The 13,123-nt window shown below is 33.4% G+C and overlaps 1 protein-coding gene across 2 annotated transcripts; it reads left to right on the plus strand.

Annotated features, from left to right (window-relative positions):
• The first annotated feature begins 5,197 nt into the window (after positions 1-5,197).
• Positions 5,198-13,118, plus strand: LOC130825110 (cyclase-like protein 2). 2 transcript variants are annotated; one of them, XM_057690157.1, is made up of 7 exons: positions 5,198-5,672; positions 5,902-5,946; positions 7,313-7,385; positions 8,939-9,036; positions 9,717-9,787; positions 11,575-11,710; positions 12,671-13,118. In XM_057690157.1, the coding sequence occupies exons 1-6, from the start codon at positions 5,315-5,317 to the stop codon at positions 11,698-11,700; spliced, it is 771 nt and encodes a 256-aa protein (XP_057546140.1). In that variant the 5' UTR covers positions 5,198-5,314; the 3' UTR covers positions 11,701-11,710; positions 12,671-13,118. The 2 variants fall into 2 exon arrangements, with proteins under 2 accessions (XP_057546140.1, XP_057546147.1); XM_057690164.1 differs by having other exon boundaries at positions 5,224-5,672; positions 12,661-13,008.
• The last annotated feature ends 5 nt before the right edge of the window (positions 13,119-13,123 follow it).

Raw genomic sequence — 13,123 nt, forward strand, 5'->3', positions numbered from 1 at the left:
TATATATACATATATATATATATACATATATATATATATATATATATATACATATATATATATACATACATATATATATATATACATATATATATATATATACATATATATATACATATATATATATATATACATATATATATATATATACATATATATATATATATATATATATATACATATATATATACATATATATATACATATATATATATATATATACATATATATATATATATATATATATATATATATATATATACATATATATATATATATATATACATATATATATATATATATATATATATATATATATATATATATATATATGTATATATATATATATCAAGAAAGAAAAACTAAGAAAAGGAAAGACTAGCTTAACAAAACTAAGAACATATATTTTTATTTATTTTGTTCTAATATCATTAACACCCCCCCTCAAACTAGGGATGGATGATATGCCTAGTTTGCTCATCAATTGATAATGCTGGTGAGAGGGCAGGATCTTAGTGAGTACGTCAGCTAATTGATTCTTGGTGGGTAGATATGTCAACTGAAGAAGCCCTTCTAAAACCTTGTCTCTAGTGAAGTGACAATCGATGTCAATGTGCTTAGTACGTTCATGGAACACAGGGTTCTTGGCAATATGTATAGCCCTTATGTTGTCACAATGCAGTAGAACAAGCTTCAAAGATGTGAGTTGTAGTTCTTCTAATAGCCTTACTAGCCAAGTAACTTCACTTGCTGCAGAGGCCATGGCTTTGTATTCTGCCTCACTTGAAGACCTTGAAACTGTCCCTTGCTTTTTGGATTTCCAATTTATTGGGGAGGAACCTAATAATAATATATATCCTGTGATAGACCTTCTGCTATTTGGACATGAAGCCGAGTCAGAGTCAGAATAAGCTTGGAGTTGTAATTGATCAGAACCTTTAATGACAATACCTTGGCTTGCTGTAGTATGAACATAATTCAATGTGTGTTTTAAAGCAGAAGCATGTGGAGTGCGAGGGTTTTACATGAATTGACTAAGGTACTGAACTGTATAGGCTAGATCTGGTCTGGTGTTGGTTAAAAAATTTAACTTACCAACCATTGTTCTATAATAACTGGGATCATCATATAATTGGCCCTGATCAGTTGTTAGTTTGAGGTTTTGTGGTAGAGGAGTAACAGCAGTTGTGAAATTTTGGTGTTTTGATTCTTTGAGGAGGTCTTTAGTGAACTTTGTTTGGGATAGGAAGATTCCTGCAGCAATATAATTAACTTCCAAGCCTAGGAAGTAATGCAGAGTCCCTAAGTCTTTGATACTAAATGTATCATGGAGGTAGTGCTTGAGTTGTGAGATACAATTAATATCATTGCCAGTCAAAATAATATCATCAACATAGACAGCAACCACTGTAATGTTATGGCCATCCTTCTTGATGAAGAGGCTATAATCATTTTTTGATTGAAGAAAGTCTTGAGATTTTAAAGAAAGCATTAATTTGTGAAACCATTGCCGTGATGCTTGCTTGAGACCATATAAAGACTTTTTAAGTAAACAAACCTGATTTTGTGGATTTGGAAAACCATCTGGAACTTTCATATGTATTTCCTCATTTAGATCACCATGAAGGAAAGCATTATTGACATCAAGTTGAAATAGGTGCCATTTATGATGTACAGCAAGGGCTAGAAGACTTCTTACTGTGGCCATTTTGACAACAGGAGAGAATGTTTCATCATAATCGATACCATGCTTTTGATTGTAACCTTTAGCTACTAACCTGGCTTTGTATCATTCAATAGAGCCATCAGCATGAAGCTTTACTTTGTAAACCCATTTACTGCCAATAGGTTTCTTATTAGTAGGTAAGTCAACTAACAGCCAAGTGTTATTTTCAGACAAGGCTTGTAATTCCTTCTGCATTGCCTGAACCCATTTAGGATCTTGAGATGCTACCTTGTATGAAGTAGGTTCAGTAATAGAGGTAAGATGAGCCATAAGACATTGCTGGGAATTGGAAAGATCATTACAAGACATCATAGAACACCATTTGTTAGTAGCACAGGAAATAGTATTACAAACATAATCTGAGAGATAAGTTGGGAATTTTGTCTGTCTGTGAGAGTGTCTTATAGGAATTTGAAGTGTTGTATTATCATGTTGGATAATGCTGGTGGAAAGGTCAAGAGTATTAGAGGGTGATGTGTCATGAAGAGTCTGAGAAAGATGGTGTTCGGTTGCTGTAGTGTGTTCTGAAAGAATGGGTGTTTGAAAGATATCATCCACTAGTATGTCAGTATGTGTTGATATTGGTACGAAAAAGGGATAATGTGGTTTGTTATGTGTTTGGGCTGATTGTTGATGGTAGGGATAATGCTTTTCATAGAAGTGGACATCTCTGGATATGATGATAGTGTGGGTAGTGAGGTCATATAATTTGTAAGCCTTCTGGTTGTTAGGATAACCAAGAAATATGCAAGGATTTGCCCTTGTATCAAATTTTGTTTTATGGGGAGAGGTATTTGAAGCATAGCAGAGACAACCAAAACATTTTAAGTGATCCATTTTAGGAGGAATATCAAGCAACTTTTGGTAGGGAGAAATGTTACCTAAGCGTTGTAATGGCATTCTGTTAATTAGATATGTAGCTGTTAGAACACATTCTCCCCAAAATTGTATGGGAATATTAGATTGAAAGTATAGAGCTCTTGCAGTTTCTAATAAGTGTTTGTGTTTTCTTTCCACAACACTATTTTGTTGTGGTGTATTAGGACAAGATTTATAATTGATTATGCCTTTAATGTGATAAAAAACTTTTATTTTGCCTTCACATAGTTCAGGTGCATTGTTAGTTCTTACACTTTGAATATTGCTGTGAAATTGATTGAAGACATATGAATGGAAATACTCAAAGATAGTAGGTACTTGAGATCTGTTTTTCAATAAAAAAATCCAGGTAGTCCTGGTAAAATCATCAACAATAGTGAGAAATGAAGTGCATTTGTTGTATGTGGAGTGCTTGTAAGGTCCCCATACATCCATGTGAAGTAATTAAAAAGCTTTATGTGTTTTTATTGAACTAGTTGGAAATGGGAATCTAGTTTGTCTTGCTGAGGGACTAATTTTACATATACAAGTATTTATGCAATCAGAGACATTTAAAGAAGGAAAAATATGTTTTATAACAGGGAATGGAGCATGACCAAGTCTGAGATGCCATAGCTTTGTGTGTTCAATATCTGAAGCAGCACAACATATAGAAGCAGAAGAGTCTTTATGAGGTAGTTGGTTGGATTCAGGAAAGGTGTCAACAAGATGGTAGAGACCTTGTACAAGTTTACCAAACAAGATTGGCTTTTTCAGAGAAGGGCCCTGAACAGAACAACAATTATTGAGAAAAGTGAGGGAGCAATGCATATCAGTACAAAGCTTGGTGACAGAAATTAGGTTGAAATGAAAAGCTGGAACATGGAGAACATTGTTAAGAATGAGATCTGGACTTAAAATAACAGTGCCTTTATGAGCTATTGTTATAAGATTGCCGTTTGGAATGGTTATGGTATTAGCAATGTTATCAAAAACATCAGTGTAAGACTTAAATAAAGAAAGATCACAACATATGTGGTTTGTAGCTCCACTGTCAATTATCCAAGTAGAGTTGGTCATAGAAAGAAAACAAGATTTACCAGCTAAAAGGCAGGTGTTGTCATCATTATTAGTCGCAGTTATTGGAAGACTTTGAGTATCATGTTGACCAAGAAGGGAAAGAAGTTGGTTGTATTGATCAACTGTAAGAGTTGGAGATGCAGTGTGATTGTTGTTGGAATTATCTGCTTGGACCATGGCAGCAACCTTTTTGTTGTTCCAATTGTCTCTAGTAGAATTAGTTGGGAAACCATGCAATTTGTAGCAATTTTCTTTTGTATGACCCTGCTTCTTGCAATAGTTGCAGAATAGGTTGGATTTTCTTGTGTTGATGTTATTAGTGCCATAGTGAGGAGGTCTATAGGTGATATTTTGAGACTGAGATGCAGTATTGGTATTGGTATTATAGAATTTCTGTTTATTAACGGCAGCAAGACCAATAACCTCATCAGTAGTAGGATTAATGGGGGAGACTAAAGTAGAATGTTTCTCCTCTTGCATGATCAATCTATAGGCATAAGATATGCTAGGTAGAGGTTGTTGCATGAGAATATTACCTCGGATAGTTTTGTAGGCAGGATTAAGTTTCATAAGAATTAGAATTAACCTTTGTTCTTCTCGCATTTGTAGTAATTTGCTGTTGATTCCACAAGTACAATTGGTACAATTACAAGTAGGTAGAGGATTTGAAGTATCAAATTCATCCCATAACATCTTGATCTTTGTGAAATAAGTGGAAAGACAATCGGAACCTTGGTCAATGTCAAAAATTTGTTGGGTGAGAGAATAGATCTGTGTTCCAGAAGTAATTCCAAATCATTCTTCAAGATTTTGCCAAATTTCTTGTGCAGTGGGGAAATACAACACACTTCTAGCAATTTGAGGATCTAGCACTTTCATAAACCAAGAAAGGATGGTACTGTTGATTATTTCCCAGGCTTTGAAATTAGGGTCAGTGGAATTAGGTTGTGGAATTTGACCATTAATGAAAGCAAGTTTATTCTTGGATGAAAGAGTGATTGTAACTTATCTTTTCCAATCGTTGAATCCAGTACCATTGAAGGGAATGGGAACCAATAAAAGCTGAGAATCACTAGGATGAAGATAATAGGGTGAAATGGGATCTTGAATGGGGTCAAGGGTTTTGTTGCCGGAATTGTTTTGAGTAGTAGACATGATTAAAGGAGAAAGATGAATCAGAGGAAGGAAGAAGAAGAAAGAAAAAAAAAATCAGGTGTAAAAAAAAAATCAGTAAAGAATGGTTACCAAATGAATAGAAGAGGAGTTGTAGGCGTCTGATACCATGATGAAGATTGAAGTATAACCCATTTGTGATGAGATCTAGTAATAAATTGTAGAAGAGAAAGAGAGAAAAGAGAAGACAATATTATTGATAATGAAAAATGAAACATTATTCTTATGCATACAAGAGAAAAGTATATATATATATATATATATATATATATATATATATATATATATATATATATATATATATATATATATATATATATATTTATCAAGAAAGAGAAACTAAGAAAAGGAAAGACTAGCTTAACAAAACTAAGAACATGTATTTTTATTTATTTTGTTCTAATATCATTAACAATATTCAACCTCTCACTCTCACTTACACTCGTTCACCAACCTCAGAAAACTCCAGTTTCCACTATGATCAACATCAAACTCCTTCTCATCATCTTCTTCTTCTTCACGTCATCCAACGCTCAATACATGAAAGAATCAATCAATCTTAATCCACTGATTAGGGTGTTCGGTGATGGTGGCCGCATAATCGATATCACCCACCGTATCACCCCATCTATGCCCGATTTCATTGCTCGTATTGATGGTTTGGGTCAGTTCATTTGGCTTGTTCAAACCATGAGAAATGGCTCAATAGCTAACTTCTCTAATATGAAACTTCCCACTCATACTGGGACCCATGTTGATGCTCCTGGTCATTTCTTTAACCATTATTTGGATGCTGGTTTTGATGTTGATACTCTTGATCTTGATGTTCTTAATGGTATGTCAAAAGGGTTTTAGTTTTCGAGATTACTTGTGGGTTACTTTTTGATTTTCGTTCATATCTATTTGTGTTAATGAATAATGAATCATGGGTATTTGCTATTATGTTGAATTAGATTATCTGTTATTTGTTTTTGATTTTCAATTGATAGTATTGAACTAGTGTATTGTGTTGGTTGGTGATTGATTTTGATTATTGCTACTGTTTTGTTTGGAATTAATTGTAGGTCCTGCACTGGTGGTTGATGTACCGAGGGATAGCAACATAACTGGTAGTGTATCACTCTTAACTTGTATGCATGTATTATTTGTTGAAAAATAACCCACACGTAATCCCACGTGAAAAAATTAGAGTGTACTATGACCAATTGGTTTTAGGATGGATCCTCAATGGGCAACTTTCCCTTATGTCTTGTTGTATATGAGTCTATTGGCATATTTATCATTATTCTGAATAATGTTCAATAAAGGAGTTACTTTTTTTTTGTGTTGTACTTGTTGCTAAGTTAAGAGTAGGAGATTTTGAAGAAGACCATCATCATGGAATCAATTTCTCCTATTATAATTAGGTTATGCCTCAACTATAAGCTAGATTTCCATGTTTTTTCCCTTTTACCGGTTACGATACCATTAAGCTGGATTTTTACTAGTTTTAGATTAGTATTAGAAAGGATTGAATAAAATATAATCTTTGTTAGTGAAGATTTGATTTGCTTTGATTAATGTAGCCGACCTCATATTGTTGAGAGTGACTTGGCATTGCTGTGTACTTGTGTTTTTGTTTTTGTTATTGACTACAATATATTAATTTAACTAAAATTTGATTGAATTGGAAAGAATAAACATCTCTTCCCTTTTTTTTCATCTTTTGTTTTGTGTAACAAAGGATCATTGTTTTTCTTTTTCTCTATTTTTAATTTTTTCATCCTCCAAATTATGGTACAAGCTTAGTATTATTGACTATCTCTTTAACGAAGTAGCTTGTATCACCAAACATTATTGTCAAATCACAGATGTGAAGTCATCACACTTTTCTAGAGCAAATGCTGAAAAAAAAAAGGCTTTACATGGGTTTGGTCACTGTCACATTTCATGTAATGAGTGTTAAATTGGGCCGGATTTATTGTCAGTGCCAACATTTGATCGGTGATTATAAAGTGTGTATACCATCTTTAATTCATCAATGTGGGACAAGCCATTCCTACAATGAACTGGTTTTACAGTGGCTAGCCGCTGACGACTTGTAATCTAGTAAGGTATATTGTTATATCATGGAAGGATTCCTTATAAACATGAGAAAGCTTAGTTTTTTGGGTCATTTTTTGTAACTTCATGCTCATCGAGGGTGAATAATGAATGTTTCACATCTTAACTAAACCAAGTGTTCTAGCTATGTATATCTGCTTGCTTGCACACAGATAATTACTGCATTAATTGCAATTTACACAGCATCTTGTGTCATATTTGTTTCTTTTAGTGCATTGCTAAATACATGGACTTGTCATACTGGTTCGTTTACATTTTAGTATTAGATTGGGCCTATATCCCATTCGTTTTCTGGTTGCCATATTCATAAGTTACTGTCGTTGGAATGCATTAATAGACTGAAGGCACTTAAAACATCATATTTTTATACAGCGGATGTGATGAAGTCTCTAAAAATTCCAAAAGGAGTTCGTCGTGTGCTTTTCAGAACCCTAAATACAGACAGGTAAACTGGCACTTGCTCTTATTCCTCCAGGCATACTTATTCTTGATCATTCGTAGATGTCCTTGAAATTCTAATAGAATTTTTCAAGCATCGCTTTCTTAGCTATATTGCTTAGTGAGAGAACTTGATTCATTCAATCACAAAAGCATAATTGAATTTCATGGTTGCAATATTAGCTATTGTGTCACTTCTATTGCTTTTATGCAAAATATTATGCTTTTGAGTGAAATGTTAAGGACAATTTAGAGGATACTCCAGAGCATTGGTGAAGCAACACGGGCTTGGGGAAGACTCGAAACACGTGCCTCAACTATTTTAAGCCCGAGCCCTTTCTGGTTTATAATTTATGATATAAGGGTTGATTAAATATTACAAAATCAAGGAAAGTTCATTGGTCAAAGTAATAGAAATGAATTTTGGGTTTGTGGTTCGACTTTTGAGCCCTTATACATGTTATGAATTAATTTCATATGTTATAATTTACTATACTTTTATCTTACATCATAGAATTTCCCATTTAAAAAACCAGAAATTAGACTTGTTTTTATAATCATTTTGTTAGCGAATCGACTGACTGTAATTGATTTGCTAATGTCTCGGCTCTTTGGTCTCCCTAATTTATTTTATTATCTTCACCCTTCCCCTAGAGTAACCCCTCAAAGATTTTGGATATTTGTAATGAAATACTAGGATTTGACATTGAGATTCTTCTAGTTAAGATGTCAAGCATAGGATTCACTTAAACCTTTATTAACTGCCATATATGTCAATTCATACTACTACTTGATGAAAGGACCTCTCTTTTAGGAATTCGGTTGGCAAGTATCGTACTAGTTTTGGCATGTGATTTCATATGGTATGTTATCGCTTCCGTGCACGACATTCCAAAAGCATGGTATCTTATCACAATTTAAGTGCACTGACTTATTATTTATTTACGACAATATGCTTAATGATAACCCATCCTTGCAACTTCTGCATAAAACTAGCTTATGTGAAGATTTTTATTTTTCATTGGAAGAAAGAAGTTTTTGCATCATTATCTATATGCATTATGAGGTTTTTGAACTCCTTGTTGAGTAATCTTCTTAGATAGTTATTGAAGTAGATTAGAGAAACCAGAAATATACACGGAAAGTAGATAAATGAGTATAAATGCAAGATAAAGCTTGTGGTTTCCTTAGCTGACTCAGTTGACTGACTGTTAGACTTATGAATCTTGAAATCTTTATGTGTGTGACAGACTGCCAAGTATGCAATGTTCAACCAAAAAATTTTAACCATTTGTCATGGTTTCTTAGAATGTGAACTCTTTTATTAGTATTTGTGATATAATTATGATGATTTATGATGTGATGGTTATGATATGATGTTGTTGATTGTTGTCGGTATCTGAGCTTCTATTGTAAGATGGATTTGAAAAGCTTATGATCATCATTTAAATGACTCAAAGTTTAAATTAACATACAATCTTGTCATCTAGTGTCTTCTAAATTTTGTCCAAAGTTGTTACACATCATAAGAAAGTGATTTACTATTTCTGCTTACACTAGGGGCCTTATGTTCCAGAAGGAGTTCGATACAAGTTACGTGGCTTTCATGGCAGATGGGGCAAAATGGTTGGTAGAAAATACTGACATCAAGCTTGTTGGTAATTTTTTCATAAATCTCCTCCAACTCTCTATTCTAGAGATCAATGCCTTCATTTTTCAGTTGTGAATGAAACCTAATTTATGCACGAGTACTGTAAATATAATAATGCCTGCACTTATTATTAGTACTAATGGAAGCTCTTTTTCTTTACCATGTTGTTTAACGCCCGTTTGGTAGGTGGTAATAAATGGGTGTAATATTGGTTGAAAAATCTTTTGGCTACTTTATTGAACATGCTTGTCCAACTTCAATCATCTCATTTTCTTCATATAATTCATTTCAATGCATTACTATTGGGAGAGGTGGTATTAGGTGGTAATGGAAATTTGTAAACAAAAAAACTTTTTTGTGATCAACGTTTCATTACCATGGGAATAATTGGAACTTTTGATGAAATTTTACGCTATAAATCATTCCCATTACCACCATTTAGTACCACTGATCAAACGGACCGTAAATATTGTTATAGTTAGACTACCATGTACGATTCTATAATGTATAATGTATAACTTTTTTTACTAAGGTTAGGATTGTCTATGTACTCTGTTTGGGCCATCAAATATTATCTTGATGCCCTTTCGTGAGGCTAATGTAAGAATGATGTGAAGACTGTTATAGAATGTATAAGATAAAAGTGTTTTCATGTATAATGTATTAATTATCACATCAATGGTGTAGGTGTTGACTACTTATCTGCTGCTGCTTTCGATCATCTAGCTCCTTCTCATCTTGTTTTCCTTGAAAGTAGAGTAAGAGCTTTACTCTTTTTTTTTTTTTTTTTGGTTTTGAATTAGGGTAAGAGCTTTATTGTAACTACTATCAGAATTTAGTGCAATAGTTTATTTATGTGATTAGAAAGAAAGCTTTTTAAGAAAAAAGACAAATATTAGGCTATATTCTTTTGACCTTAACTCCACTTATTTGAATCTTTTGATGCATATCTGAACTTACTAGAACTCATTGTAGCTATGAATTGAACTTGGGTTCTTTTACCTGAACTTGTTGGAATTCAATTTTAATTTATTGTCCTTGAAATCTTCTCTTAAGGTAAAAAGAATTAGGACTTTAAAAGGAAGTGTAACTTTAAAATACAAAAAGGTTTTCTATTGTAAATGTGAAGCTTGGGGTGTTCATGAGCTTATGACAGTTTTATATATTTACGTTGCAACTTGCCTTGTAATCAGCTTTATTGATACGGTTGCTTGAGTACTAATGTATCTTATGTAGGAGTAGTAGACCTTGGTTTTTGTCTGGTTATGCAATCAAACTTATACGACAGTTTCTAATAATATTTCTATCAAGGACAATATCCTTGAGACAATTTTTTGGGAGCTTATATCAACTTAATGGAACTAGTTGTTGCAATGAATTGAACATGGGATTTCTTTTTTGAACTTGTTGGAAATTACTTTTTCGTGCTTTTGTGTTAAACCCTTTTTTAAACTCTATGATGCAAGATTCATATCTTAAGATGGATTACTAAACCTACACCAAAGGATACAATTTGACACAGAGACACAAAAAAAAGATTCTTGGAGTCGCAAATATGGAAAATTAAATGATAAAAATTGTTTACGTTAAAATATTCATGTGCAAAGAAGACTGAAAGATGCACCGATCAAAAAGTAAAAGGTTGGAACTTTTAGGAGCTTTGAAGAGGAAGAGGAAGAGGTAGAGGTATGCCGAAGATAAACTCAATAACGGAAGTGAATAATGACATGGAGAATTGGATTTGTTAGAGCATATGATAATATATAGGAATGAATAGAGGAGTATTTTTACGTAGAGGATCATTGGAATTGATTTTTCGAATTGTCAATTAGTATTATATAGGGTTGAATAATATATATCCTTTGTGACTCCATATTGTCAGAATTAATACGTTGCTTTTTTGTTGTGATATTTCTCATACCAATACTGGAACGATACGTGATTTTTAACTTTGAAGATGTGTTTGCTTTGGCAATTGTCAGTTTTGGGTTTTATAACATCTGGAGCGAAGCCACTATCTTAAACTGTCCAACTTGGTTCTTTTGAGCATCACTTACGGCCTTTACAAATTCAATCGGAATTGGTGGCAATTGATCGATTTTAAGAAGTTACACATCAGTTTCGAATGGGTATTGTTCGGAACCATTACATGTTAACCAACCTTTGTCATCTGAATAATTTCTATGGACTTTGAGCAACCTTTGACACTTTTGCGAATTCAGGACAGCTATCTTTCATTTATTGTCTTGGCTTCCCTGTCATATCCAGAATGAGGCTACCCTGTTCATAATAGATCTTTCTAACATCAACAGATAGTACAACTTGATGATCCTGGAAGATCTATTTATTTTCCCGGTTGCATTATTCTCTTATGGTAGATTATGCATTCACATTTTCTGCTATCTTTATCATATTGTACTATCTGTTGACGGCAATTGTCGTTCAAAGATATATTGTGCATCTTATATAATATCTATGTATCCTGTGTACTGATGTCATTTCAAGATAATGTTACAACAGTGCTAATTCTTGTGTCATGCTGCAGGAAATTATACTTGTGGAAGGTCTAAAGTTGGATGGTGTTCCGGTAGGAATGTATGATGTTCGTTGTTTGCCCCTAAGGATGTTGGGTGCTGAGGGATCCCCTATAAGATGCATTCTCCTAAAATGAAACTCCCATGGTAAGTATATTCCATTTCGCAAAATTTAAAGGTCGGCTGGTACGTCTTGACTCAGAGAATATATGTATTGTGTGATTCTACATAAAGTGATGTGTTCACAAGAATACATTATAATCTCCTGATTTTGATTTCAATTGGAATCAGGTTTCAAATTTGAGTTTCATGTTTTATTGTCTTTATGTAAACATTGGAGAGATCGAGAAAGAAGAAATGAAAGGAACGGCGTAAGGTAAGGAGACAGTCAAATAGGGTTCAAATTTTTGCAATTCCTGCCTAAAATCGAAAAATATTTTTCTCCTTGATTACCTTTTGCACTCGCAGCTGATTGTATTTATTATATACTGAATATAAGATAAACACCATTAGAGCATCATGGGTTTGCCTAGTGGTTGAGGGCATTGTGTAAAAATGTGATAATGGTCGTGATCGCGGTAATGGAACGCTGATGCGGTAACAGGAGTGGTGCGGTTATTATAGCACCTAAATATCGATCGAAACCATAAGATATTCCTTGAAGCGGCCCAAAATGCAATTTTTTACACCTTAACATCACTGAAAATACCAGCTCGTTTATTTTAAAAACTACTACACGACCAATGCGATGCTGCCTTTTTTACTCTATGGTTAAGGGTTTTCCCTATCACTCTTGTGACAAGTGTTTTATTCGCAACACCTATAAGAAGGTTCTATTCTCTCTCGCCCATTGCTTATCGAGATTCTCTAGCCTATCCTCGTATAAAAAAAATAAAAAATAAAAAACTATTATCAGAAGATTATAACGGTTACACCTTTTTGAATGTATATCCATTTTCATTTTGCTAGATCTTTTCATGTATGCAAGCTGTTCTGAGTTCTTTATTTTTATGCAATTTCATCTATTTTCTGGCGGTATGGTAATCTTTGCGCATTGCTGCTGCGATTGAATCACAACCTGAAATTAATGTTTCTAGGATCTTGCAGGATAGACAACTTTCTGCGTTCTGGCTATGTAAGGCATTTGCCTACATCAAGACTCGAAATTGTATAATAGCAACACAGGCTACTACCAGTGAAGGACTTATATATTATGGAAAGATTACCATATCAAAGAAGGGAAAAGGCTCCTCTTGTGTAAGATTGTAACCCCTTTACAACATTTCGTTACAGCATTTTATTTTCCAATATCATTACGTGACTTCCATCTAGAAAAAATGTCGATTGAATGTACGCTACTTCCCTTTTCAAGAGTTTTTCTTTTCTAAGACAGCATTGTATTGTACATATAATACCATATAAGGGTTGGATACTTTTTCCAAACACTATTACTTGCAGTCGGTATATGTACCAAAAAACCATATTGGATTTTTGTACAATAAAAATGTGAACTAGCCACCATATTGTAAATATACGATATTGGTTGTGGTTGCGGTAACA

This window comes from Amaranthus tricolor, chromosome 1 (assembly GCF_026212465.1).
Source record: "Amaranthus tricolor cultivar Red isolate AtriRed21 chromosome 1, ASM2621246v1, whole genome shotgun sequence".
NCBI classification, from domain to species: domain Eukaryota; kingdom Viridiplantae; phylum Streptophyta; class Magnoliopsida; order Caryophyllales; family Amaranthaceae; genus Amaranthus; species Amaranthus tricolor.

Bases quoted from the DNA above. Each gene is read 5' to 3' on its own strand.
- LOC130825110 (XM_057690157.1), top strand. From the start codon at position 5,315: ATGATCAACATCAAACTCCTTCTCATCATCTTCTTCTTCTTCACGTCA. The intron at 5,673-5,901 runs GTATGTCAAAAG...AATTAATTGTAG, and splicing joins TGATCTTGATGTTCTTAATG to GTCCTGCACTGGTGGTTGAT. The intron at 7,386-8,938 runs GTAAACTGGCAC...TGCTTACACTAG, and splicing joins AGAACCCTAAATACAGACAG to GGGCCTTATGTTCCAGAAGG.